The sequence below is a fragment of the Schistocerca americana genome, chromosome 4 (genome assembly GCF_021461395.2).
Source record: "Schistocerca americana isolate TAMUIC-IGC-003095 chromosome 4, iqSchAmer2.1, whole genome shotgun sequence".
NCBI classification, from domain to species: domain Eukaryota; kingdom Metazoa; phylum Arthropoda; class Insecta; order Orthoptera; family Acrididae; genus Schistocerca; species Schistocerca americana.
Window position 1 is genome coordinate 597,078,713 of NC_060122.1, and position 26,237 is coordinate 597,104,949.

The 26,237-nt window shown below is 42.2% G+C and overlaps 1 protein-coding gene across 1 annotated transcript in view; it reads left to right on the top strand.

Annotated features, from left to right (window-relative positions):
* Positions 1–2,057: 2,057 nt before the first annotated feature.
* LOC124612427 (putative GPI-anchor transamidase) overlaps positions 2,058–26,237 on the top strand; it is a 62,461-nt gene continuing 38,281 nt past the window's right edge. Inside the window, exons 1-3 of the mRNA XM_047140633.1 lie at positions 2,058–2,229; positions 21,832–21,965; positions 25,779–25,914. Coding sequence (XP_046996589.1) covers positions 2,161–2,229; positions 21,832–21,965; positions 25,779–25,914 — 339 coding nt within the window. The 5' untranslated portion in view covers positions 2,058–2,160. The remainder of the gene's footprint in view (positions 2,230–21,831; positions 21,966–25,778; positions 25,915–26,237) is intronic.

Sequence of the window (26,237 nt, forward strand, 5' to 3'; positions counted from 1 at the left end):
AAACATTCATTTTTCTATTTACATAACTTATATGTTGTCCTGATAGTTTGTTGGCAAATGTCATACCTTCTTCTTGTTGTACCTTGTTCAATTGCTCAACGAAATGCCATCTAATAATGCCAGTTGGAGATGTTGTACCTTGTTCAATTGCTCAACGAAATGCCATCTAATAATGCCAGTTGGAGACTCAATAGCAGATACTTCTGCTAGAGCATTCTGGCAAACTTAATCATATGACATGACCAAGATACAATAAACATTGTAGCTCTTAAAATCACCCTTGGAAAAATTTAAAGTACAGCCAAGTGTACGTAAAGTGCTTATATTTACCTTCCAGCCATCACATGTAACACACCAAACCCTAATGCCAGAACTATGCAGCCTCTCTAAAGCGGATTTTATCAGTGTGGCCTGATTATTTGCCTGTACATCGTTGATAAAGAAATATGCAATCGGGCATATAAATTTGCCTTTAATAGCGACAAGCATGAAAACCAGAGCCTCAGGTGCCTCTATTACTTCTTTTGACTGAGGCACTTCTCCACCAAACTCTAAAAAACCTGTGTATTGCTTAGTTCCGTGGTCCCAAACTACTTGCTTCCTAAGTACCACACTGTCTACAATTAGACATGAATCGCTGAACTCGTCCCTTACAATTGGGTTCGAATCAACATACTTAAAAACATCTTTTAAGAAGCCAGTTTCACAGTCGACACTTGCCCCCCTTTTGGAAATCAATGATTTATGGGACAGAGGCATTAATTTTTGCAGGTATTCATATGCTGCTGGTGAATAAAAGTACACAGTCATCGCAAACATTTTCACATTTGTTGTGTATCTATTACCCTTTGACGAGAGAGAGTTGCCCACTAAATTGCACACTAATTCCACTTGTGTCCCTTTCTGATGATTGAGGAAGCTATGTAACTATTCAGGAAGATGCCCCTTCTCCTTCAATGAACTTATGATGTCATGCATGGAAAACACTTTCTTCTCTCTTCTTCGAAGTTTTTCACGGACACACTTCAGTTTACGTTTTAATTCGTGCACAATGTCTGAGAAAAAATTGCAAGTTTCGGTCGCTTGTCTTCCATTTCTACTTTCGGCTGTATACCACAATCAATTACTTGAGAACCAACCTCTGAAATAAAGAAATAATTTCGTTATAGGTATATGATTGAAATAACTCAAGGCTTGATGAAAAAATATTATAAGAAAACTTTGGGGGTGTGAAAACATCCTTATACTAACGATTTCGACACAATTCGTAGCTTCTGCATTGGATAAATGGGACATGCTTTCCACGGAAGAATTCTCATTGACAACATTCTCCACGCAATCAGTAGCTTCTGCAGAGGGCAAATCAAGCACGGATTCCAGGGCAGAACGCTAAAAACAAAAATATGGAACTGTATTACAACATTGCTTAGCCCTATGTAGCCCATTTGTGTCCGTACGAAATAAATTCACAAAAGTCAAAACCACACACATAGCAATGAAATTAATTAGCTACCTCAAATGGAGAAGCATCGTTCTCACTCAAAATCCTAACATGTCGTCGTGGCTGCTTATTTGGTGGCATCAAATGTGTCGGAAAGTCAAAAATTGATGGCACTGCTTCGGATCTGAGACGTTTCTTCCACGTTCCAGGGCTCACTACGTAATCATCTTGTGGGAAAAGGTTTCCGCAAAGAAAACTGCAAGACGTAGGTTTAAAATCTTTCCGCTTCACGGAAGTAATCCACTTCTTTAGCAGCTCTGGGTGCTTTAGAGGAAACCTGTTCAAAAACATCGAATTAGCAAACGCACTAAGTCTGTATTGTTGTCGTATTGTATCGGCAGTCTTATCACCTGTGAAATGGTAAGTCACTTTCCTTACTCCATCGCTTCGTACAATTGAAAGCGGAACAAGAAATCACCATTTCGATAATCCTTCATTCCTTATACACCGTTCAGACCGAGAGAAACTTCTTGGCAAATTCAAATATGGCGGGCAATACAGACGATAGTAATCAGCTGGTAGAGCCATCTATCGGTAGGTCCGGTAGTTGAGCAGCCCTCATTTCGCTAGCTTTAGACGCCTGTGTGTTTACACTGTTTACAGCACAGTCTAATATGTTTACATGAGTCTAATGTGTTTTTCAGTAAGAAGAAACAAGAATGGAAATGTTGAAGACAGCAGTTGTGTTTTTCACGTGTATGCATGTTTTTACCGCTGAATCGCACGCTGTAAGTAATGAAAAGTATGACCTGGGGCCTGTAGTTTGAGATTGGCAAGCAAAATCGAAGAACCTTAATAAAAGTCTTCCGGTTGTTATTATGTGGTATCACATTCCCGTAGAAACTCTTGAAAACTCATGACTGATAGACATAGATTATCCGTTTTCTAGAGAATATGACTGAAAACTCGACTTGTCTGAGTTTATGAAATGCTTTTTCACCCTCTTTAGGCTAAAAAATTAACACACACACAATCACAGGTGCTGTACTGAGTCAAATGCTTTTCTGAAATCAAGAAATACTGCATCTACCACGTTGTCTTGACCCTAAGCTTTCACTATGTCGTGAGAAAAGTGCAAGTTGGTTTTCATGTGATTGATGTTTTCGAAATCCACGTTGGGTGACATTGAGTAGGTCACTCTGTTCAAGATACATCATTATGTGTGAGCTCAGAATATGTTCTAAGAGTCTACAACAAATTGATGTCAATGATATTGGATGGTAGTCTTGTGTATCACTTCTACTACCCTTCTTTTAGAAGGGTGTGACGTGTTTTCTCCAAGAAGTGTGCACATTTATTTATTTTCTTCAAAGGATCTATGATATAGTTATAAGTGGGGCTCAATCAGCCACAAATTCAATATAGAATCTGACAGGGTTTCCATCAGGGCTTGGAGCTTTGTTCAGTTTTAATGATTTCAAATGTGGATCATTCCACGCAGTAAGGTAACATTTTCAGCCTAACCATCTTAGATTTCTTTCAAATTTGGTGCATTCAATGATCCAGATAAGAGATGGAAAAATACCAATTTGCAGGTTTATGTTACAACTGAGAAGAAAGTTATAAGTCTGTAAAGTTTCAAATTAGTGCTAAAATTACATGCATCCATCATAACATAAATGACTGTAATTCTGGTTCTAGTTCACTTACAGCAATGAAAATGATACCATTGGAAAACTAACGAAAAGACCTTTACATTGATATGATACATGGCAATTTTCTGAAATTTTCATACTAAAGGTCATTGACCTTGAATATCTCAAAACACCCCATCTTCAATTTTTTCGAAAAAAATATATTTAAATGCTCCAGTATATTTCTGTAAATATGGTAAATATCAAGATGGCACACTGAAGGCATCAAGCACAAAAAAAAACAGTACACTACCAAAATGAGGAAGGTAACACACATATATGAAACACAAATTATGATAAAGTACAATCCACAAGTAGTATTCTACAAAAATATGGTTTACATTGTTATAGTGGTATTATGAATTGTTTACATTATTTACATGACAGTTGTAATGAAAACGCAAAGAAACGTTATTAGATCTCTCCCCACAATTCATCATCATCATCTTGGACAGTTTCCAGCCACTGGCTGGGTCTGTCGGGAACACAAGCCTCTCCATCGTGTTCTGTCTTTCCACCATTCCCCCTCTTCCACCTTCGTCCAGTTCTCTCCTCTTCTCGTCACACATTCCTTCACTCCCTTCACCCATCTATCTCTTGGTCTTCCTCTGGGCCTCTTCCCCTCCAGTTGCAGATCAAACATCCTCTTTGGAATTCTTCCCTCATCCATTCTCTTCATGTGTCCATACCACTGCAGTCTTGATTTTTCTATCCTGTCCTGTACTGGTTCCTCCTTTAGTCTTTCCCTCACATACACATTTTGCAATCTGTCTCGTCTTGTTACACTCAACCTGCTCCTCTGGAACTTCATTTCACTAGCCTGTATTCTACTTTTGTCGCTTTTGTGCATTACCCATGTCTCACTTCCGTATGCCAATATGGGGACAAAGTAGGTTCGGTATATAATTCCCTTGGATTTCTGTGGCACCTCCTTGCTCCAAATAAGCCCCCTAATGCATTTGTAGAACTGCCCTGCTTTTCTGCACCTTTCATTTATTTCCATTGCGTTTCCCCCCTTACTGTCAATCATGCTTCCCAGGTACTTGAAGTTCTCTACCACTTGTAGTTTTTCCCCTCCACAAGTTATATCCACATTTGGCCTATTCTTCTTCCTTGTTGTGACAATTATTTCACTTTTCTTTGCAGAGAAATGCATTCCATATTGTGCTGCCGTTGCCTCCCATGCATCTAACTGCTCTTGCACCTCCTTCTCGCAATTTCCCCATAACATCAGGTCATCGGCAAAAAGCACTGCTTTCATTTTATGATCTCCAATTGCATCTGATACTTGCTGTAGGATTTCATCCATAACAATAATAAACAATAAAGGCGAAAGTGCACTTCCCTGTCGCAGCCCATTTTCCAGCTTGAACCATGCAGTACGTTCCCTCCCCACTTTCACACAACTCTCACTTCCCTCATACATTTTTCTGACTTTTCGTGTTATCTCTTCATCTATCCCTTTTGCGTTCAGCACATCCCTGAGCTTGTCCTTACAGATACTGTCATATGCCTTCTCAATATCTAAAAAGCCCATGATTAAGTCCTTCCCGTACTCATAGTGCCTTTCCTGCAGTTGCCTTACCGCAAATATGAGGTCCGGTGTTGATCTTCCCGGTCTGAAACCTCTTGCAGTCTACTTTCAATACTGCTTCTTATTCTCTTCTCCAGGATCTTTTCATAGATTTTTCCACAGTGACATAGCAGGGTGATTCCTCTGTAGTTCTCACATCTCCTTTTATCCCCTTTCTTGAAGATCGGGACTATAATTCCTTTCTTCCAATCCTCAGGAATTCTGTTCTCCTTCCACACCACCCTCAGCACTCTGTATAGCCACTGGGTTCCTACTTCTCCTGCTGCTCGTATCATATCCACTGTTACTTTGTCCCAACCTGGTGCCTTGCCCCCTTTCATCCTCTTTATGGCTTCTTCCACTTCATTCCAAGTTAGATCATCAATTTCCCCGCTATTGTAATCATCTGCTGCCTTAGGCTCTCCAACGCTGTTAGTTACCCGCTTGGCGGCATTCAACAGATCTTCAAAGTACTCCTTCCAAATCTTTTTGAGCTCATGCATTTCCTCCACAACTCTTCCATTATTATCCATGATCCTCAGGCACTCGCTTCTGTCGTTCCTCTTATTTCTTACCATGGTGTAAAGTACTTTTTTGTTCCCTTCACTGTCCTCTTCTAACATTCTTGTCCATTTTTCCATCCACTTCTTCTTCTCCGCCCTTACTATGGTCTGTGCCGCTTTCTTGCTTTCCTTATATTTTACCCTAGCTTCTTCCTCTGTTCGGGTCTGGAACCATTCTCTGAAGGCTTTGTTCTTTCGAAGTACTGCCTCTTTACATATGTTGTTCCACCATGGGGTTTCCTTACTTCTCCTCTTTGTGCTAGTTCTTCCGCACACAGTCTCAGTTGCCTCAACTAGAGCCCTCTTAAAATCTCCCCATTCTTCTTCCACTGTTCTCTGATCTTCCTTTGGCAGCTTCTTCCTGATCAGTGTCTGGTACTGGGTCCTCCGTTCATCCTCTTTCAGCATCCATGTCTTCAACCTTTTCTCCTGTATATCTGTTGCCCTCCCATCTTTTTTCTCTCTCAGGGTGGCTACCAACAGCCGATGGTCACTGTCTAAGGCCTCAGATGGAATGACCTTAACATCTGTGAGGCTGCTCATCATCTGCCTGTCCACTAGTACATAGTCTACTACTGAAGTTTGGGACCAGTCTCCACTGTACCAAGTTATTTTGTGGCTACTTCTCTTCTTGTACCAGGAATTTGTGATCGCCAGCCCATTCCTCTTGCAGAATTCCAGCAACAATTTTCCTTCTCTATTTCGGTTCCCCCAGCCCTCTGGTCCCATTATCTCCTCGAATCCTTTCCTGTCTGTGCCAACATGTGCATTGAGGTCCTCTATTATAATCTGATTACCTCCATTTAGCTGCTTTTGCAAGTCATCTTCAAATTCCTCCTTCTCCTTTTTTTGTACACCCCACCTGTGGGGCATATGCTTGGATGATTCCAATGCATTTTTCTTTCACTCGTACTCTGGCTTTTATCATTCGATCATTGATACCTTCCACCTCCTCCTGCAGACCCTCTCTGACCACTATTTCCACTCCATTTCTTCCCCTCTCACTCCCTATCCAGTACAGTTTACATCCTTTACTTAGTGGTTTTTCACCAACTCCTCTTCACCTAGTCTCAGCAAGTCCCAAGATGTCCAATTTCCTCCTTTCCATCATTTCTACAATTTCTTCTAACTTCCCAGTTAGAGTCCTTACGTTTAAGGTGCCCAGTCGTAAACCATCTCGTAATCCTTTTCCATTGCTTGGTCGGTTTCCTTTAAATCCGTTCCGTGATCCGAGGCATGTTCCCTTTTTAAAAGCAGTTGATTTATCCACTACTGGCCTGCTAGGCCTATCGCAGCTTCACCAGAGCCCCGTTAGCCGTCACGTTTCAGGGTTTTCTCCAACTAAATTGTTAATGTTCACCAGATCTGATGCAGGAGATTGTATGCCCTTCCAGTTTGTGTCACAGGATCCTCTCTTGTGATGATGTCACATTTTCTGATGACACAATGTCTGGTTTGGCAGGAAATACAAATGACGGAGATGGTCCATGTGGATGCAAGAAGTTGACCTTTACTTCATCTGTTTCTTCACATGTTTGTAAGACATATGTAACCCATCAATGACTGTCATACATACAGGCAAAAAATCCATGTATATTTGTTAACAGCATTTCATTGACCATAGCAGTCACTGACTCTTCTCTACTCACTGAAGAAGCAGAATATGTGTGTCTCTTTACTAAACCTTTGTTAACAGGTATTACACAATGAAGCTTATGGATACCTGGAATTGTCCTTGTATAAAGTTCTTTCTGTTTTTGTATTGGGTAGCCAATGCAAACACTCCAATGAAATCACCTGTTGACTTTGTCATAGCCTCTAGAACTACCCTGGTTGTAGTTAACCAACACTTATATGCAATTTTGACAATGCAGTTCTTACCAAGCAGACAATACAGATAATTGGATTGGATTGGATTGTTTGGGGGAAGAGACCAAACAGCGAGGTCATCAGTCTCATCAGATTAGGGAAGGATGGGGAAGGAAGTCAGCCATCCCCTTGCCAAGGAACTATCCCAGCATTTGTCTGGAGTGATTTAAGGAAATCATGGAAAACCTAAATTTGGATGGCCAGACGTGGAATTGAATTGTCGTCCTCCCGAATTCGAGCCCAGTGTGCTAACCACTGTGCTACCTCGCTTGGTGACCATACAGATAATCAGTTAGTCTTGTCACGCCTGGACAATAGGGACTTGAATCTAAGAAACATGCTGGTAGTGCAGGATTACATGTAACAAATGCCACACAGTGCTTCTATGATGGTAATGTGTATTCTTCACTCTTTGTTAGTGATTTAAGTTTACAGCCTTCAATCATTAACTTGAAATTCTGGTGCAAGACACACACACAAACAGCATGAGTTCCACTGGCATTGGCAGAAACACAGTACTTTCGCCGCAACTCACAAAATTTGGAGAATCCAATCCACACTGAACAGTTTTCTCACATAATGTCTTACCTAGCTCGGGATTTGGTGTCACTAATATACCATGTTCTGCTACTAACTGTTTTGCTCTCCATACCATGTAAGAAGAAGGTTGTATACATGGAAGAACCCTGGAGATACTAAAAGGTATCAGATAGATTATATAATGGTAAGACAGAGATTTAGGAACCAGGTTTTAAATTGTAAGACATTTCCAGGGGCAGATGTGGACTCTGACCACAATCTATTGGTTATGACCTGTAGATTAAAACTGAAGAAACTGCAAAATGGTGGGAATTTAAGGAGATGGGACCTGGATAAACTGAAAGAACCAGAGGTTGTACAGAGTTTCAGGGAGAGTATAAGGGAACAATTGACAGGAATGGGGGAAAGAAATACAGTAGAAGAAGAATGGGTGGCTTTGAGGGATGAAGTAGCGAAGGCAGCAGAGGATCAAGTAGGTAAAAAGACGAGGGCTAGGAGAAATCCTTGGGTAACAGAAGAAATATTGAATTTAATTGATGAAAGGAGAAAATATAAAAATGCAGTAAATGAAGCAGGCAAAAAGGAATACAAACGCCTCAAAAATGAGATCGACAGGAAGTGCAAAATGGCTAAGCAGGGATGGCTAGAGGACAAATGTAAGAATGTAGAGGCCTATCTCACTAGGGGTAAGATAGATACTGCCTACAGGAAAATTAAAGACACCTTTGGAGATAAGAGAACGACTTGTATGAATATCAAGAGCTCAGATGGAAACCCAGTTCTAAGCAAAGAAGGGAAAGCAGAAGGGTGGAAGGAGTATATAGAGGGTCTATACAAGGGCGATGTACTTGAGGACAATATTATGGAAATGGAAGAGGATGTAGATGAAGATGAAATGGGAGATATGATACTGCGTGAAGAGTTTGACAGAGCACTGAAAGACCTGAGTCGAAACCAGGCCCCCGGAGTTCCATTGGAACTACTGACGGCCTTGGGAGAGCCAGTCCTGACAAAACTCTACCATCTGGTGAGCAAGATGTATGAAACAGGCGAAATACCCTCAGACTTCAAGAAGAATATAATAATTCCAATCCCAAAGAAAGCAGGTGTTGACAGATGTGAAAATTACCGAACTATCAGTTTAATAAGTCACAGCTGCAAATTACTAACACTAATTCTTTACAAACGAATGGAAAAACTAGTAGAAGCCAACCTTAGGGAAGATCAGTTTGGGTTTCGTAGAAACACTGGAACACGTGAGGCAATACTGACCTTACGACTTATCTTAGAAGAAAGATTAAGGAAAGGCAAACCTACGTTTCTAGCATTTGTAGACTTAGAGAAAGCTTTTGACAATGTTGACTGGAATACTCTCTTTCAAATTCTAAAGGTGGCAGGGGTAAAATACAGGGAGCGAACCCCCCTGCGGGTTCGGGGGTTAGAATAGGCTCGCGGTATTCCTGCCTGTCGACTAAAAGGAGTCTCCAACGTTTCGGCCTTATGTGATGGTCCCCTCTCGGGTTTGACCTCCATCTTTCTAAATTTATCCAAAGAGCGAGCCAATTGGGGAAGGGCGCCTTACATGGTGCACTGTTTCCGTCGTGCAATTAGACCTTTAGCCGGATTTCTCGTCGTTGCAATGGTGTCCCACTCGTTTTCGATCTCTTGGGTGAGGATACGTCCCTGTGTGCGATTACCACGCTGCACTCTGCAGTGTTTCTTTTAACTGCGACGACGACCTTGGACATTTTTGCACCTAAGATCCAGCACGGTAGCCAGTCCGTTGTGGTGGGGCCTCCATGTACCCTCTTGGTTGTAGCCCCCTGACAACACAGGGATCGCTCTACTGATGCCTGCGCCGTTAACTCCCCACGTATGCCAAGGAGTAGATGCCCATCTCCCTGGGGCATCGGGACACCCGGCAACGGCCATCCTGCCAGGTGGCCTTTGCTGTGGCTGAGTGGCGCCCGTGGGGAGGGCCCTTGGTCGGAGTAGGTGGCATCAGGGCGGATGACCTGCAATGAAGCGTGGTACATCATCTCTCGCTGGCGGCCAGCCGCCAGCAGTCTCTAAGCGTTCTCAGGCTCAATTTAATGCTCAGAAGTACGATCCGAAAACGTTCCCCTCCCTGGCCACGCCGTGGGAAGAGCGTAAGTCTCAGGATGGAGGTAACAGTTATTCGCCCCGATCCTTAGTTTGCACGAGAGCTGATGGGGAGTCTTTTCTCTCCACAAAGCCTCAGTTCTTCGTCGAGCATTTAGAGGACAAGTTTGGGGAGGTGGAGGGCTTGTCTAAAATGCGCTCTGGGTCAGTACTGATACAAACGGCATCCTCCGCCCAGTCCCGCAGGTTACTTGCTTGTGACAAGTTGGGGGATGTTAACGTTACTATTACACCACATAAGAGTTTAAATATGGTCCAGGGTGTTATTTTCCATAGGGATCTCCTTTTGCAGTCTGATGACGAGCTGCGCGCCAACTTAGAACGTAGAGGTGTTCATTTCGTCCGGCGCGTTCATCGGGGTCCGAGGGACAATCAGGTTGCTACCGGTGCCTTCATCTTGGCCTTCGAGGGTGATACGTTACCGGAAAAGGTCAAGGTGATGGTCTACCGATGTGACGTCAAGCCCTATATCCCTCCCCCGATGCGGTGCTTCAAGTGCTGGAAGTTCGGCCATATGTCTTCCCACTGCACTTCCAGCCTCACATGTCGAGATTGCGGACGCCCATCTCATCCCAATACTCCATGTGCCCCGCCTCCCATCTGCGTCAACTGCGGGGAGCACCATTCACCTTGCTCGCCTGACTGCAAAGTCTTTCAGAAAGAGCGCAAAATCATGGAATATAAGACCCTGGACCGGCTGACCTATACTGAGGCCAAACGGAAATATGACAGACTCCATCCTGTGAGAATGACATTTTCTTATGCAGCTGCTACAACAACTGTGCTAGCTCCATCAGTTTCGAGACTTCCAGCCAGCTCGATAAGCAGTAAGACTCCTCCTGCCCCCTTGCCCGTGGGGGGCTCTACCCAACCGGTTGCTCCTGCACCACCTACCTCAGGAGCAACCTCCTCCCACCCGTCGGGGACGTCCGTCCCCGCTTCTCAGCCGGAGAAGCGTCTAACTTCTTCGGCTACTCTTGCCCATAAGAGTTCCCTTGGGACCCTCCCTTCCCAGGGTTCCACCAGCGGGAAGGATGACGGCCGCCAGTGGCATAAGTCCTCACCAGCGACCGGGCGTAGGGCTTCACGATCCTCCTCTGTCCCGGAGACTGAATCGGTGAAGCCTTCCCAGCCGGTGAAACCCAAGGTTCAGCGAGAGAAGTCCAAGAGAAAGACCTCTAAGGCCAAAGAACTTGCGGTGGCACCAACCCCACCGCACCTTTTGCGCTCTGCGTCTGAGGATGAAGTCGAGATTCTAGCGTCCGCTGAGGACCTTGATCTCGCTGGTCCCTCAGACGCCATGGATGCCTCTCGTACGGGTACTGAATCGGTGGCAGTGAGTGAACAAGCGGCGTAAATTGCCTTCCCAGTCCTTTCACGCCTTTCTCAGCCGTGGACAATATCATCCTCCAGTTCAACTGCGGCGGTTTTTTCCACCATCTAGCTGAGCTCCAACAACTTATCAGCCTTCACCCTTTCTTCTGCATTGCTCTGCAGGAAACTTGGTTTCCAGCAATGCGAACCCCCGCCCTCCGTGGCTATCGGGGCTATTATAAGAACCGGGCAGCATATGAAAGGGTGTCGGGTGGCGTCCGCCTCTATGTCCTTCACACTCTGCACAGCGAGTCTGTCCCTCTCCAAACACCTCTAGAGGCTGTCGCTGTTCGGGTGTGGACGCCACAGGCTGTTACCGTCTGCAGTCTGCAGTCTTTACCTTCCTCGCAGCATGTCCTGGCTGCGCTGATAGCCCAATTGCCGCCACCTTTCTTGCTATTGGGCGACTTCAACGCCCATAACCCTCTGTGGGGTGGGTCAGTGGCAACAGGTCGAGGCGCCATCGTTGAGCATTTATTGTCGCAGCTCGATCTCTCGATTTTAAATGATGGTGCCTTCACACACTTCAGTGTGGCGCATGGCACATGCTCCGCCATTGACCTTTCAATCTGTAGCCCTAGCCTCTTACCATCTGTCCAATGGAGTGTGCATGACGACCTGTGTGGTAGTGACCACTTTCCGATCTTTCTGTCACTACCACAGCGTCACTCTTCTGGGCGCCCTAGCAGATGGGCTATGAATAAGGCTGACTGGGACTTGTTCTCCTCCACTGCCGCTCTTCAGCCTCTCTCTAATGACGACATTGATGCGGTGGTTCAATCGGTCACCACCGGCATTGTTACTGCCGCCGAATCTGCCATTTCCCGCTCCTCTCGATCCCCTCGGCGGCGGACTGTGCCTTGGTGGTCGCCTGAGATCGCTGCAGCGATTACAGATCACCGGCGGGCGCTACAGCGTCACAATCGACATCCCTGCATTGAACACCTGATCACCTTCAAACGGCTGCGTGCGCGGGCCCGCCGCCTTATCCGCCAAAGCAAGCAGGAGTGCTGGGAGCGGTACGTGTCCACCATTGGCCTCCATGTCACTCCATCGCAGGTCTGGGCCAAGATTCGACGCGTCTACGGCTATCGGCCACCTGTCAGCGTCCCTGCGCTCTCACTGAATGGAGCAGTTTGTACTGACTCCGACGTCATTGCAAACCACTTAGCAGAGCATTTTGCTATGATTTCCGCTTCTGCGAATTACCCTAAGGCCTTCCGCTCCATTAAAGAGCGGATGGAACATCGGAGCCTTTCGTTTCGCACCCACCATCCAGAATCGTACAATGTTCCATTCAGTGAGTGGGAATTCCGCAGTGCCCTTGCCGCTTGTCCTGATACCGCTCCTGGACCAAATAGCATCCACTGCCAGATGCTGAAACACCTCTCAGTGGACTGCCAGCGACGGCTCCTCGACCTTTACAATCGTATTTGGGTCGAGGGTGAGTTTCCGTCGCAGTGGCGGGCAAGTATCGTTATCCCCATTCTGAAACCAGGCAAGAACCTTTTGGCGGTGGACAGCTACCGCCCCATTAGCCTCACCAAGGTTCTTTGCAAGCTTCTCGAACGGATGGTGAGCCGGCGCTTGTCTTGGGTACTGGAGTCTCGGGGCCTTCTGGCTCCATCTCAGGGTGGGTTCCGTAAAGGCCGCTCCGCCACCAACAATCTGGTGAGCCTGGAGTCGGCCATCCGTACTGCCTTTGCCCGCCGTCAGCACCTGGTCGCTGTCTTTTTCGACATGCAGAAGGCGTACGATACGACATGGCGTGATCACATCCTTTCTACGCTTCATGGATGGGGTCTTCGGGGCCCTCTGCTGATCTTTATCAGAAATTTTCTGTCGTATCGTACCTTCCACGTGCAAGTCGCAGCCTCATATAGTTCCACCCACGTCCAGGAGAACGGTGTGCCACAGGGTTCTGTTTTAAGTGTCTGCCTGTTTTTAATAGCCATTAACGGGCTCACTGCGGCCGTGGGAAATTCTGTCTCTGCTTCCCTGTATGCTGACGACTTCTGCCTTTATTACAGCTCTACTGGCATTGCAGCTGTTGAACGTCAGCTACAGGGTGCTATCCGCAAGGCGCAGTCTTGGGCTGTAGCTCATGGGTTCCAGTTTTCGGCAGCCAAGACCTGCGTAATGCATTTCTGCCGGCGACGCACTGTCCACCCGGAGCCGCGGCTTTATGTTGCCGGCGAACTTCTTTCAGTGGTGGAATCACACAGGTTTTTGGGGGTGGTTTTCGATGCCCGGTTGACTTGGCTGCCTCATATCCGGCAGCTTAAACAGGCGTGTTGGCGGCATCTAAACGCTCTGAGATGCTTGAGCCACACCCGCTGGGGCGCCGACCGATTTACCCTGTTGCGGCTCTACCAGGCATTAATCCAATCCCGTCTGGATTATGGGAGCCTGGCTTATGGCTCAGCATCCCCCTCTGCGTTGCGGGTGCTGGACCCAATACTACACAGCGGGATCCGACTTGCCACTGGTGCCTTCCGCACCAGCCCTGTGGACAGCGTCCTTGTTGAGGCAGGTGTCCCTCCACTGCGGGTGCGACGCCAACAATTGCTGGCTGCTTATGCTGCCCATGTTTTTAGCTTGCCCGGGCATCCAAATTACCGTGTCCTGTTCCCGCAGTCTGTCGTCCATCTGCCGGACCGTCGGCCGCGGTCGGGTTGTCCTATCGCCGTACGCGTCAAGGAGCTTCTCTGTGGGCTTGGGTTTTTGCCTGTTCCACCCCCTTTCCAGGCGCCTCAGCGTCCACCCCCATGGCGTGTTCCTCGCCCTTGCCTTCGGCTCGACTTGGCACAGGGCTCGAAGGACTCGGTCCCTCCAGAGGCCTTCCGCCGCCGCTTTTATTCCATCCTGGCAAAGTATCAGGGCTCTGGAATTGTTTACACCGACGGTTTGATGGTTGCTGGTCGTGTCGGGTATGCGCTAACTCTAGGGGACCATTCCGAACAACGGTCCTTGGCGGCTGGCTGCAGCGTTTACACTGCTGAGCTAGTCGCCATCTTTCGAGCCCTAGAGTATATCCGCTCCTGCTCAGGTGAGTCCTTCGTGATCTGTAGCGATTCCCTGAGCGGTTTACGAGCTCTCGACCAGTGTTTTCCTCGTTCTCGTCTGGTGATGGCTATCCATGAGTCCCTGCATACTCTTACGCGTTGCGGCCGCTCTGGGGTCTTTGTGTGGACCCCCGGTCGTGTCGGTATCCCGGGCAATGAACATGTTGACCGCCTGGCGAAAGATGCCACGTGTAAACCATCTCTAGATGTTGGCCTCCCAGAGACTGATTTGCGGGCAGTCCTCCGCCGAAAAGTTTTTGCGCTTTGGGACGCTGAATGGCGCGATCGGATCACACCCAATAAACTCCGTGCCATTAAGGAGACGACAACTGTGTGGCGGTCATCCATGCGAGCCAACCGCAGGGACTCAGTCGTCCTTTGTCGGCTCCGCATTGGCCACTCCCGGCTGACACACAGTTATTTACTGCGCCGGGAGGACCCTCCTCTTTGTCGATGTGGGGCGGCTTTGACGGTGGCCCACATTTTGATGGCCTGCCCCCTTTTAGCTGTGGTCAGGCAGACATTTGCGCTGCCTGATACGCTCCCTGCCCTTTTAACAGACGACTCCACTATGGCTGACTTAGTTTTACGTTTTATTCGGGCAGGGGGATTTTATCATTTAATCTGAGTGTTTCTGTTTTATTTTATTGTTTTGTGTTGATTCTGGCCTTTGGCCTATGATTTTAAACTGATTTTTTTAAATGTGTTTCTAAGTGGTTGGCTTTTCCTTTTTTATTTCTATGGTCGGCCAACCACCGTCACACTCTGTGTGGTTTTAGTCCGTTTTGTCTTGTCTTTGTCTCAGTTTCTCTTGTTCTGTATCGTCTGTGATCTCTTCTGTTCCTCGTTTTTATTCTCTGTGGGTGTTCTTTGTATTTGGAAAAAGGGACCAATGACCGTAGCAGTCTGGTCCCTTTAATCCCCAAAACCAACCAACCAACAGGGAGCGAAAGGCTATTTACAATTTGTACAGAAACCAGATGGCAGTTATAAGAGTCGAGGGACATGAAAGGGAAGCAGTGGTTGGGAAGGGAGTAAGACAGGGTTGTAGCCTCTCCCCGATGTTGTTCAATCTGTATATTGAGCAAGCAGTAAAGGAAACAAAAGAAAAATTCGGAGTAGGTATTAAAATTCATGGAGAAGAAATAAAAACTTTGAGGTTCGCCGATGACATTGTAATTCTGTCAGAGATAGCAAAGGACTTGGAAGAGCAGTTGAATGGAATGGACAGTGTCTTGAAAGGAGGATATAAGATGAACATCAACAAAAGCAAAACAAGGATAATGGAATGTAGTCGAATTAAGTCGGGTGATGCTGAGGGAATTAGATTAGGAAATGAGACACTTAAAGTAGTAAAGGAGTTTTGCTATTTGGGGAGCAAAATAACTGATGATGGTCGAAGTAAAGAGGATATAAAATGTAGACTGGCAACGGCAAGGAAAGCGTTTCTGAAGAAGAGAAATTTGTTAACATCGAGTATAGATTTAAGTGTCAGGAAGTCATTTCTGAAAGTATTTGTATGGAGTGTAGCCATGTATGGAAGTGAAACATGGACGATAAATAGTTTGGACAAGAAGAGAATAGAAGCTTTCGAAATGTGGTGCTACAGAAGAATGCTGAAGATTAGATGGGTAGATCACATAACTAATGAGGAGGTATTGAATAGGATTGGGGAGAAGAGAAGTTTGTGGCACAACTTGACCAGAAGAAGGGATCGGTTGGTAGGACATGTTCTGAGGCATCAAGGGATCACCAATTTAGTATTGGAGGGCAGCGTGGTGGGTAAAAATCGTAGAGGGAGACTAAGAGATGAATACACTAAGCAGATTCAGAAGGATGTAGGTTGCAGTAGGTACTGGGAGATGAAGCAGCATGCACAGGATAGAGTAGCATGGAGAGCTGCATCAAACCAGTCTCAGGACTGAAGACCACAGCAACAACAACCATGTAATCTGAAGCAGAAAATTCTTTCGTAGTTTTTCTTACACTCCAACTCTTTGGAAGTACAGTTAGAATTTGTGTTTTGTTGCACGTACAATCTGAATTGTGAAACTTGTCTTTCAGCTGGGTGATTATTTCACTTTCTCCATTTTCACTCTTCTTTTTACAGTTGTGCCACATAAGTATGCTCTAACATAGAGGCTATTTTTTCATTTTTTCTTTGGGTACTTTTTCTCACTCTGAAGCCTCTTTTTTCTTCACAGGAGATTCACCTAAATACGGAAGGCTACTATTTAAAGCATCGAGTGCCAGATCTGATGCTACTTTATCTTCACTTAAGTCTTCTCTGGAAGTACCTGGCACAACTGAGGCAACATCTGCAGTGATTTTTGGGTGTTGCAATTTTTTTTCTACATTTACTGAAAATTTTTCCACCTAACAATACATCAGGATATTTGTTTGTCGTCCACTCCTTAACATTTCTTAAATTCTTCTGCACTCATGCAAGACCTTCTTCCCTAAATGGATTGCAACAAGACAATTTTGACTTGAAATCCAGTTTTTATGAAATATTACTTTATGACACATTTATACTGCACTTTGTTAAACAAGCAACAGCCATAAATCATATGAAACAAAATTTGCATAATATATAGAGATCAGTGGACTAATTGTGACTACTTGAAATAAGAGTCTCTCTGATTGGCTGTTCACTAAAACAGGCTAATGTTGATTGGTTGAAATAAAAGTGTCTCTCATTGGCTGTTCACAGCTCGAAATATTAACAAACTGCTCGGAATAAAAGTAACTGCTATTGGCTGGTGTTATAGAAAAAACTGGATACATAGCTGCTTACTGCATGTTGGTGTTGTACGTAAGTTGACAAAATAATTTTTTGTGCATGATGACTTTGGTGTGCCATCTTGATATTCACCATATTTATAGTAAAATACTGAAGCAATCAAATATATTTTTAAAAAAAAATGAAGGTGGGGTGTTTGAGATATTCAAGGTCAAAGGTCGAGGTCAATAACCTTTAGTATGAAAATACTGGGAAACCTGCCATGTGGCATATCAATGTAAAGGTCTATTCGTTATCTTTCCAATGGTACCATTTTCATCGCTGTAACTGAATTAGAACTAGAATTAAGCTAAGTCATTTATGTTGAGGCATACACATGTAAATTTAGCACACATTCCAAACTTTCCAGACCTGTAACTTTCTTCACAGTTGTAATAAACATCTGCAAATTGGTATTTTCCATCTCTTATCCAGATCACTGAATGCACCAAATTTGAAAGAAATCTGAGAGGGTCAGGTTGAGAGGTACATTGGATTGACATGGAATGATTCATGTTTCTCAACACCACTCACGCTAATACTTACTTCATTCATCTTTTCAGTGGAGGATTATATTGAGGCAGTTGTCCTGCATTTTCCTGTGTAAAGGAACATTTGAAAATGGAGTTAAGCATTTCAGCATGTGTTCAGCTACACTCAGTTTCAGTTCCAGTCTCATTCTCATTTGCTAGGCACGGAACACTAGCTTTGGTACCAGTAACAGCTTTTACATACGACCAAAATTTCTTTGGGTTATGTGAAAGATTGATTGACAATATTCTGCTACAGTAGTCATTGAAGGCATCACGCATTGCTCTCTTGACAAACACATTTAATTCAGCTTCTCTCTATCCATAGCCCTATGCTTTGTTTTCCTGCAATTATGCAGTAATCTCTGTTTCTTTAGAAGTTTCTTTACAGTGACTTTACTATAGAGGTTCCCTTCTATTATGAACTGTTCAACTGGGCACATAGCTATCCAGTGCATGGTCAACTATTCTTTTTAACTTGAGCCACAGTTCCTCTACATGCTTCTGCCCTGTGCTGAAAGTTTCAAGTTCCTCATTGAGATGTGACACTATTGATTTTTTATCCAGTTTACTGAACATATATATTTTTCTTCTTGTTTTAGTTGTTTTTTGTACTTTGGTTATCATTGTTGCCACAACCACATCATGGTCTCTGACCACTTTCAGAGAGGACATCCTCAAAGAGGTCAGGTCTATTTTTTGCCATTAGATCCAATATATTTCCATCATGAGTGGGGTTTCTACCTACCTGTTCTATGTAGTTTTCAGAGAAGGCATTTAGTAATGTTTCATGGAATATCTCACCACACCCACTACTAACAAAACTGTAATTTTCCCGGTTAACTGTTGGATGATTAAAGTCTCTAGTGATGATTACAGTTTAATTGGGGAACTTATGTACAAGTGAACTGATGTTTTCTCTAAAGTTTTCGATTATCTCAGGAGAAAAGTTTAGTAGGCGATGTAAAACTGTAGAAGTTTCAAGGCTTTGCATTACTCATTTGGTCTTATTTTTTGAATTAGCATAAACATCTGCAGGATTGATGTGCCCATTTTGTTGCTCCTGTAACTGAAGCTACTGGACTTATTTTCTAGTTTTAAAGTAGTTCTGTTAGAAGCTCATTCATTAGAAATAGGTGATAGTTGGTTGGATTAGTATTAACAATTAATTAAGAAACAAATTTGTATATTAATGTAGATTCTCTTCTTAAACTCCATACTTTATTATATCCACAACAAAAATAGGTATTTTGCATGAATTGTTTTATAAATGACTCGAAATAAAAGCTTTCAGTGTACTGTCAATTTGTTCATTTCGAGAATCCTTACAGGAGATAATTGGTCCTTGCCTTTTTTTTTAGTTCACATTGTGTGTTATCGCTACATGTCATAATAAGTTGTAGATCATTCATTTTTTGTGGTTACCAGTATCTGAATAAATTTGCCCGTAGGTCCAGTAATTTGAATTTACATTGGTGATGCAATGCCCCAGTAACATGGTTTAGCAAAGTGTGTGACCTGACAAGCCATTGCTAGCATGAAAGCTGTGCGGTCACAGTGTTAAATAACAAGCCTTATTGGAACATCTCAAAGTATAATTTCATATATGTAAACTCCTTTCAGACAGCAGGTAGTAATGTTTGAAGAATATCAAAGTCAGTTTGTCCATGGGTATTTCCACTTACAAACAACCTGTTATTTATAGAAACTCAGAATTGACAGGAGACATTAACTTGGTCAGGAATGATTATAAAATGACAAGTCATAGTATGTCAATCCAAACTATCTAGCTAAGAAGTTGGTGAACTAGTGTTTGTTGGTAAATAAAGGTCGTAACCACTGGGAATGTTGAGGTTGCTAGTATAGTCCATTTCAAGTAACTAATTGTTAACACAATGTACATATAGTTGACAAGTAAGTTGTTAATGAAGATTGTTTTATTTGCCAGTGAGTCTTCCGACTGACAGTAGACATTGGATTGAATTCTGCAGTAAGATGTAATTCTTATATTCCCAGACTACACTTGTCACTCTCTGTCACTTTACAACTCAGAATGTTTGGGCTGATGTTAAGCAATCAACCAAAAAGTGAGACATTTGTAACTATGAAGGTGGTTCCTATGCACCTTGAGGGTGCATTGCATTAATAACGTGACATCATAAGGCCTGAAACTATTGGGCAGTGTAACGTGGTGGATAGGGACACCGTTTTCCCTTGTGTCACAATTCGCGATACATTTGATTATCAGTTGGCCACAGATTCAATTCGCAAAATATTTGATTATTGGTTGGCCACAGATTCAAAAGCAGTGAGCTGCTGTTGTGCCACAGGAGGCATCACCAGGAAACATTAAGGGTTGTCTATCTCAGTCATCTGTCAACAGCCACACCTTTCAGGGCAGAAGATAAACAGCCTACACTGCCACAGGCTAGCACTTCAGATTGCCTCGCAGATTCTGCACAACTATGCTTGATGGCTAATTATTGATGATATTTTGGCTTCTCTCTGGAATTCTGACAAAGTGGATACTTCATTGTGGATTTTGGTAATGGAAATTGTCTGTCAACTGGATGTGAATAAGTGACTAGTTTTCCAAGTCCAATCAGTATTTATTAAGTGCCTATTAGAGACTGGATTGCATATGTATGAATTTTTCCAATTAAGTTGTAACAGGGACTGGCATGGATATAAAGGGAGACAATTCTTTGGAGAGGGAAAGGGCACAGTCAACTGATGAGAAAATACTGTGTATGAGGGCTCGTAAACCTATACAAAGGCAAGTATATTTGCTCTGATGTAATGTATAATTTTTATTACATTCTTTGCTCTGTTAAATATTTCATCCATACAATGAGTGACTGTATTTGCTCTGCACTCCTGTTGTATTAATCTTATCACAACTTGGTTTATCCAGGCACAAGTATCAGATATTTCTAAATGTAGAGGAATTTGAAGGAGTGTATTTCGTGAAACATAAAAATGCAATCTTCTCAGACTACTTCATTATTGAGGCACATTATAAAATTACAGTGTCTCTGACAAATAATATGTGGCATCATTTTGGAGATGTACAAAACAAAACTTAATGCAAATGGGTTATTCACGTGTCTCACTTCATTTCATATGTAAGGTATCCTCCCTCCCTCCCTCCCTCCCTACGTGCGCGCGCGCGTGCGCGCGCGCACACACACACACACACACACACACACACACACACACACACACACACACACTCTCTCTCTAATTGAAGCAGGAAATGATCCATTAATATACAAATACTTGTAGGAGATGATGATTTTTAATCAAATTAGTACATCATTCGTGTTCACTGCAGATCTTCTGGGGTGACTTTTGGAATTATTCCACATTTGTATGTGATCTTAGGAATTTTACTTTACAGATAATCTTCTGACACCCAAATTTCATAACAGGTTTCATTTATTTATAAATAATTGCTTTGCAACTCATCATAACACTTACTCTCCATTTCAACAACCCTCAACTACATCCACTTTTTCCTCTAACAAACTGCAAACAACCACTTTGGTCTAACACCAGTTCTTACTTGCAGACATGGCACTTAGACTGGTGTTATAATTAATGTTTCATGTAATGTACAATTGATAAAAACTTGTACAAAATTAATTATATGTGCCAACATAGTCAGCAGAAAATTAAATGTATTTCAAGTAAAATCACTAAAAACGCATTGGTATTCTAATTCCATACAATAATGGTACAGTAACTCTAAAGCTACAGCTCAGTAATATCATTCAAAAGACAGTTATTTAAATTGTACTGAATATTAATAATGTAAAAACTCTTTATATGTTGATTACATAGTTCTGTCACCTTAGAGTGTCTTTTAAAACTTATTTTGTAGATTGTTTCTGATGTTGTTATACATTTATTATAAAGAGTTACTACTTTAACATAAATATGTGTTTATGGAACACAATTATAGTGTATCATTATGTTTATTAAAGGGATGTATCATATTTTACTCTTATGTTAATCTCAGTCTGTTGCATTACAGTTATTTATATGAGTACAGGTATTTTTGAATGTATAATATTTCTAATGATTCCCTTAACCAAAGTTATATAAATGACTCGCTCTTTCCTCTGATGTTTTAAAAGAGAGATTTCTCTGAGTATATTTTGTTTTCTTGTAGTGTTATGGTACTTACAAAGTTATATCAGATTAACTTATAGTAAATGTTTTTCATTTTCCATAGAATTTTGCGAGCTCTGGCCACACGAATAATTGGGCCGTGTTGGTTGATACTTCAAGATTCTGGTTCAATTACAGACATGTTGCCAATGTTCTTTCTATTTATCGTAGTGTGAAGAGACTTGGAATTCCTGATAGGTACGTTTCTTAAAAAACAAAATTCTGTTTTAAAATAACAGTAAATGGGCAGCTGTGTTTAGCGTGTGGATTAAAAATTATAGAAGTGTGTAGTTATGTGCTATGTAGTCTTTGCACTGCTGCTGTTGCCACATTTTATAGACTATCTGTTACAAAGAAGGACTAAAGGTTCATTTCTATTCATCCTGACCAAGCTGTTAAATTCACATTTTTTTTATACTTTTCATCTAACCAGGTGTGGTACTTTCCATTTTTTAACAAGTAAATAAAAACTAATACAATTAGAGTTGTTTTTAACATCATAGTTCTTTACTAGGTGTAGTCATATTGGAGGTGATATGTTACTACCTTCTGCCAGTTTTTGTATTTGCTTGCCAGCTGATATAGATGGACATACAGCTAGACTCCAAACCATGGTGCAACTTGTCATTTTTCGCATACTAAAATAAATAGTAGAGATCAGACGCGGCTCGTAATTAAAAGCTCTGAGGCGGAGCCGCCCCAAAATATATGTTAAAGTAAATTTCGCAAAAACGTATTACATAATTTAAATTTCGCATATTTCCCATTCCGATTAAAATAACGATGGTCAACGTTTTTGGAACTGTTTGTATCGATAGATGTTTTCTGAACGGTTAGTAGTGTTTAGGCTGCGCCTTGGAACGTCTGTAAGCTGCATGTAGTAGCGGTTTGGGGTTGTGGCTTCTACGTAGTACTGCCCTTTATGGGCGACCCGAAGGCTCAGAGCTTGCAGCCTAAGGGTGTCACACCAAGCACCACACGTTTTTCATGTTACACTAACTATGTAATAAAGGAATGTAGAGTGGCCGAAACTTCGCTATCCAATCTCTGTCTCTGCACATCTCTACTACGCTTTGATGTATCATTAATCGATGTTTAGTATTATTGTTTTGATAATGTTTTACATAGTTGTTTTGTTTCTGCCATTGGCTATTTTATCCACATTTAGAGTAAGTTTGCAAATATCCCGCCAGAGTGCACTACACTACAGTAACATAACAGTACTGCCATCTAGCGAGAGTTTCATAAGTGATTAGAGGACAAAGCACGCGAAATTTGTCCCATTACTTTACTTTCCTTGCTTGCTGATGCTGACTGCTTTTGTTGATATCGTGTGATATTAGCAAGTTTCTTTTTCGGAGTGTATTTTGCAAGATTTTAGTGAGTTTTACTTGCACAAGACCTGTGATGTCACCAAAACATCACAGTATCGACCTGCAAACTCGTAAACTTCGAGCTTTGGAGGTAAACCGCAATAAACGCCTTACGTTTAGAACTGAAAACACCGAAAATATTAAGCAGCCGCAAAGTTAACATTTGTCGCATTAAAGATCTCTCCTAAACGCGTCTTTCCGTATGATTTGCTGCAAAGTGTCAGAAAATGTAATGACGACGTATAAAAACACTAACCAAAGATTTTAACTAGAAGTTAGCTTCTAAACGTATTTAATACCTGATTGTAGAAGATACAGTACGTAAAATTATGGGTAGAGAGTGATAAGCCCACCCCCCCTCCCCCTGAAGCCTTAGTTGTTTATGTCAGACCAATCTGTAGCGTAACCCGAGGTCTGTGTTGGCTCCGATTGATAAATACCGCAGCCTTCCCCAGTATAGAAACCACGAGCCGCGCCTGGTAGAGATGAAAAACATGATAAGGGTTGAATCCTTAATTTCTAGGTTTGTAATCTGACACTGTCCTATTCAACCACTGACCTAAGTGCATGATTAGAGAGAGAATTTTAATTTGGTGGTCTTTTTGGAGTCTATCCTGTCTGCAGAACAGTGGTGGTTATATGTTTTGTCACATGTCAGTTCTCTGTAGAAAGCTGAAACTTTTTTGTTTTAGAAGCATAGAAAATGGCATGGTCCTATGCTGCATCTCAGAAAAGTAACAAGCAAGCCACTTAACTATCATTATTTTCAAAAAGCAATGTTTTGTCACACTCCTGTCATCCAGCTTATCTTCTTGTCCAACTTTTTGTAAGTACTTGGGAATAGTGAAATTATGAACAGTCCATCATTGATAATGGCTGTCATTATGCTTGTCTATATGATCTACTTCACTACAATTGCAAGGTTTATCCATTTGCTCCATCATAATAAAATCTCAGTGGTTGTTCTTCTCTGCTTCTGTTGTGCTATCTTCAGGTTCCAACTTGTACAAGATAAAGTGATAATATTTTATGTTAATGGTTTTTCCCACACATCCACAGCTAATTCCACAAAGAGATCATATTAATTACCATTAGAGTACCAGCTTAGTCCTGAGGCAGTATTTTGCGGAGCTTCACATCCATCACTTTCTGCAGAGGGCTTTGCCTACATCTCAGAGTGGTGTTGTCAATGTAATACATCTACAGTAGAAATCCTACATTTGCGTAGAACTGAGTACCTGCTTATAGCCATGAATTGTTGTGGATGACCTGATACAGTGGTTTAATGTCGGAGTCGGTGAAGATATCCAATTGATTGTCATTTAAGATTTTATACCCAGTGACATAATACTTGGCCTACAAGGCTATTGTTACTGTGATAGGCTGAACAGTTGCAGGATACACAATGCACATGTTCCACAGCAAACATTGCTCTCCCAGTGGCTCTGTTAATTGTCACCTTAACTTAAGGAAGGTTTTTCACTTGTGTTGCTGTTATTTATAGTACAGTATTCTGGATCTTGTTTACTTAAAATGTTGATTAACTCCTAGCACTGTATTTACTATTAAGTGCCTGCTCTTCATAAAGTAAATTTACTAATTTTCTTCATGTTTCTTCCAGTCAAGTAACTGCATTTAAAACAAGCAGGAACCTGTCAGCATACTAAGTAACAGAACCACTCATCTTATGGCATTTCGTTGTACAAATTGCCAAACAATATGTGTTATACTGGTACACTTGCTTTAATCCCTTACATATTTGCAACATCAGCTAATTTATTTAATGAACAGGAAGTTCACCATTGATTTCAAATTGTGTCAGTACATATATGGAAAAGAGATATATAGTAAATTTATTACTTCAAGTGACTCTTCAGGCTTCCTAGCAGATATGTTCACTATATGACTCAGAGCTCTGTTGCCAGATGACATTATATGTATCCCACAAAATATTTTGAGGCAACTGCTTGACACCTTCAGATGGTGGTCATTTGCTGCTGCTGGCTATGAACAGTTGCTACTTGCCAGCAGCAACAACAAGCCACCATCTGATGATGTTGAGAAGCTGCCTCGAAGAAATGTTGTGGGATGCACAAAGTATGACCTGGCGGCAGATCTGGGAACCATACATTGAATACTGTGCAGTGCAAATTAAATGAAACACTTTTTTCCTTGTTTTATAAAACAAGGCTAAAAAAGATTTTCATTTAGTTTATACAGTGCTTCACTAAGAACTCACGGCTGAAACAATTAAGATGATATATTGAATATATTACTTGCTTTAAGCACTTTTTAATAGTTCCTTCATCATTATGTAACACAGATAGTATGAAAACAACTATTGAATGTTAGAACCATCCAGAAACAACCATCGAAGGTTGTTGTTGATTAATGTTTCGATCATGCATGATATGAAACTGGACCTTGTACATAGTTACCTTCTTGTTTTGTGGTACTGACACAATTGTTTTTTTTTTTTTTTTTTTTTTTTTTTTTGAAAATCAGTAATTCTGAATAGCCAGTGAAGTACATTTTTAAGTTTGAAATTTAATTGTAATATAATTTTGACTTTTTTAGTTACTTTAAAATGAAACAAATAAACATTTCTTATGAGTGTGTTTTTTTTTTCTTTTTCCAGTCAAATCATTTTGATGGTAGCTGATGACATGGCCTGCAACCCGAGAAACCCTAGGCCTGCCACAGTTTTTAACAATATAAATCAGAATATAAATGTGTATGGTGATGATGTAGAAGTTGACTATAGAGGATATGAGGTAATTTTAATAACAGAGAAATTATATTCTCTTTACTTAATAAGCTTAGCCAAATGAACCAACTCCTTTCACATACGTTGTCTTGCTCCGCATCATTCTTTCCACCCTCAGCACTTGAATATTATGGGAACTAACCATAACAATCGTACAGTGGGGGGTGGGGTTCGCTGCCGTGTAATTCACCAGTCACTTGCAGAGTATAGATGAAGATATAATACAAGGTGTGACTTTCTTCTCTCCACATCATTTTATACAGCCTTTCTTTTCTAAAAGTTAGTGATTGTTACTGATAGTTTCAAGATAGCTGCTAATCGACTGAGACT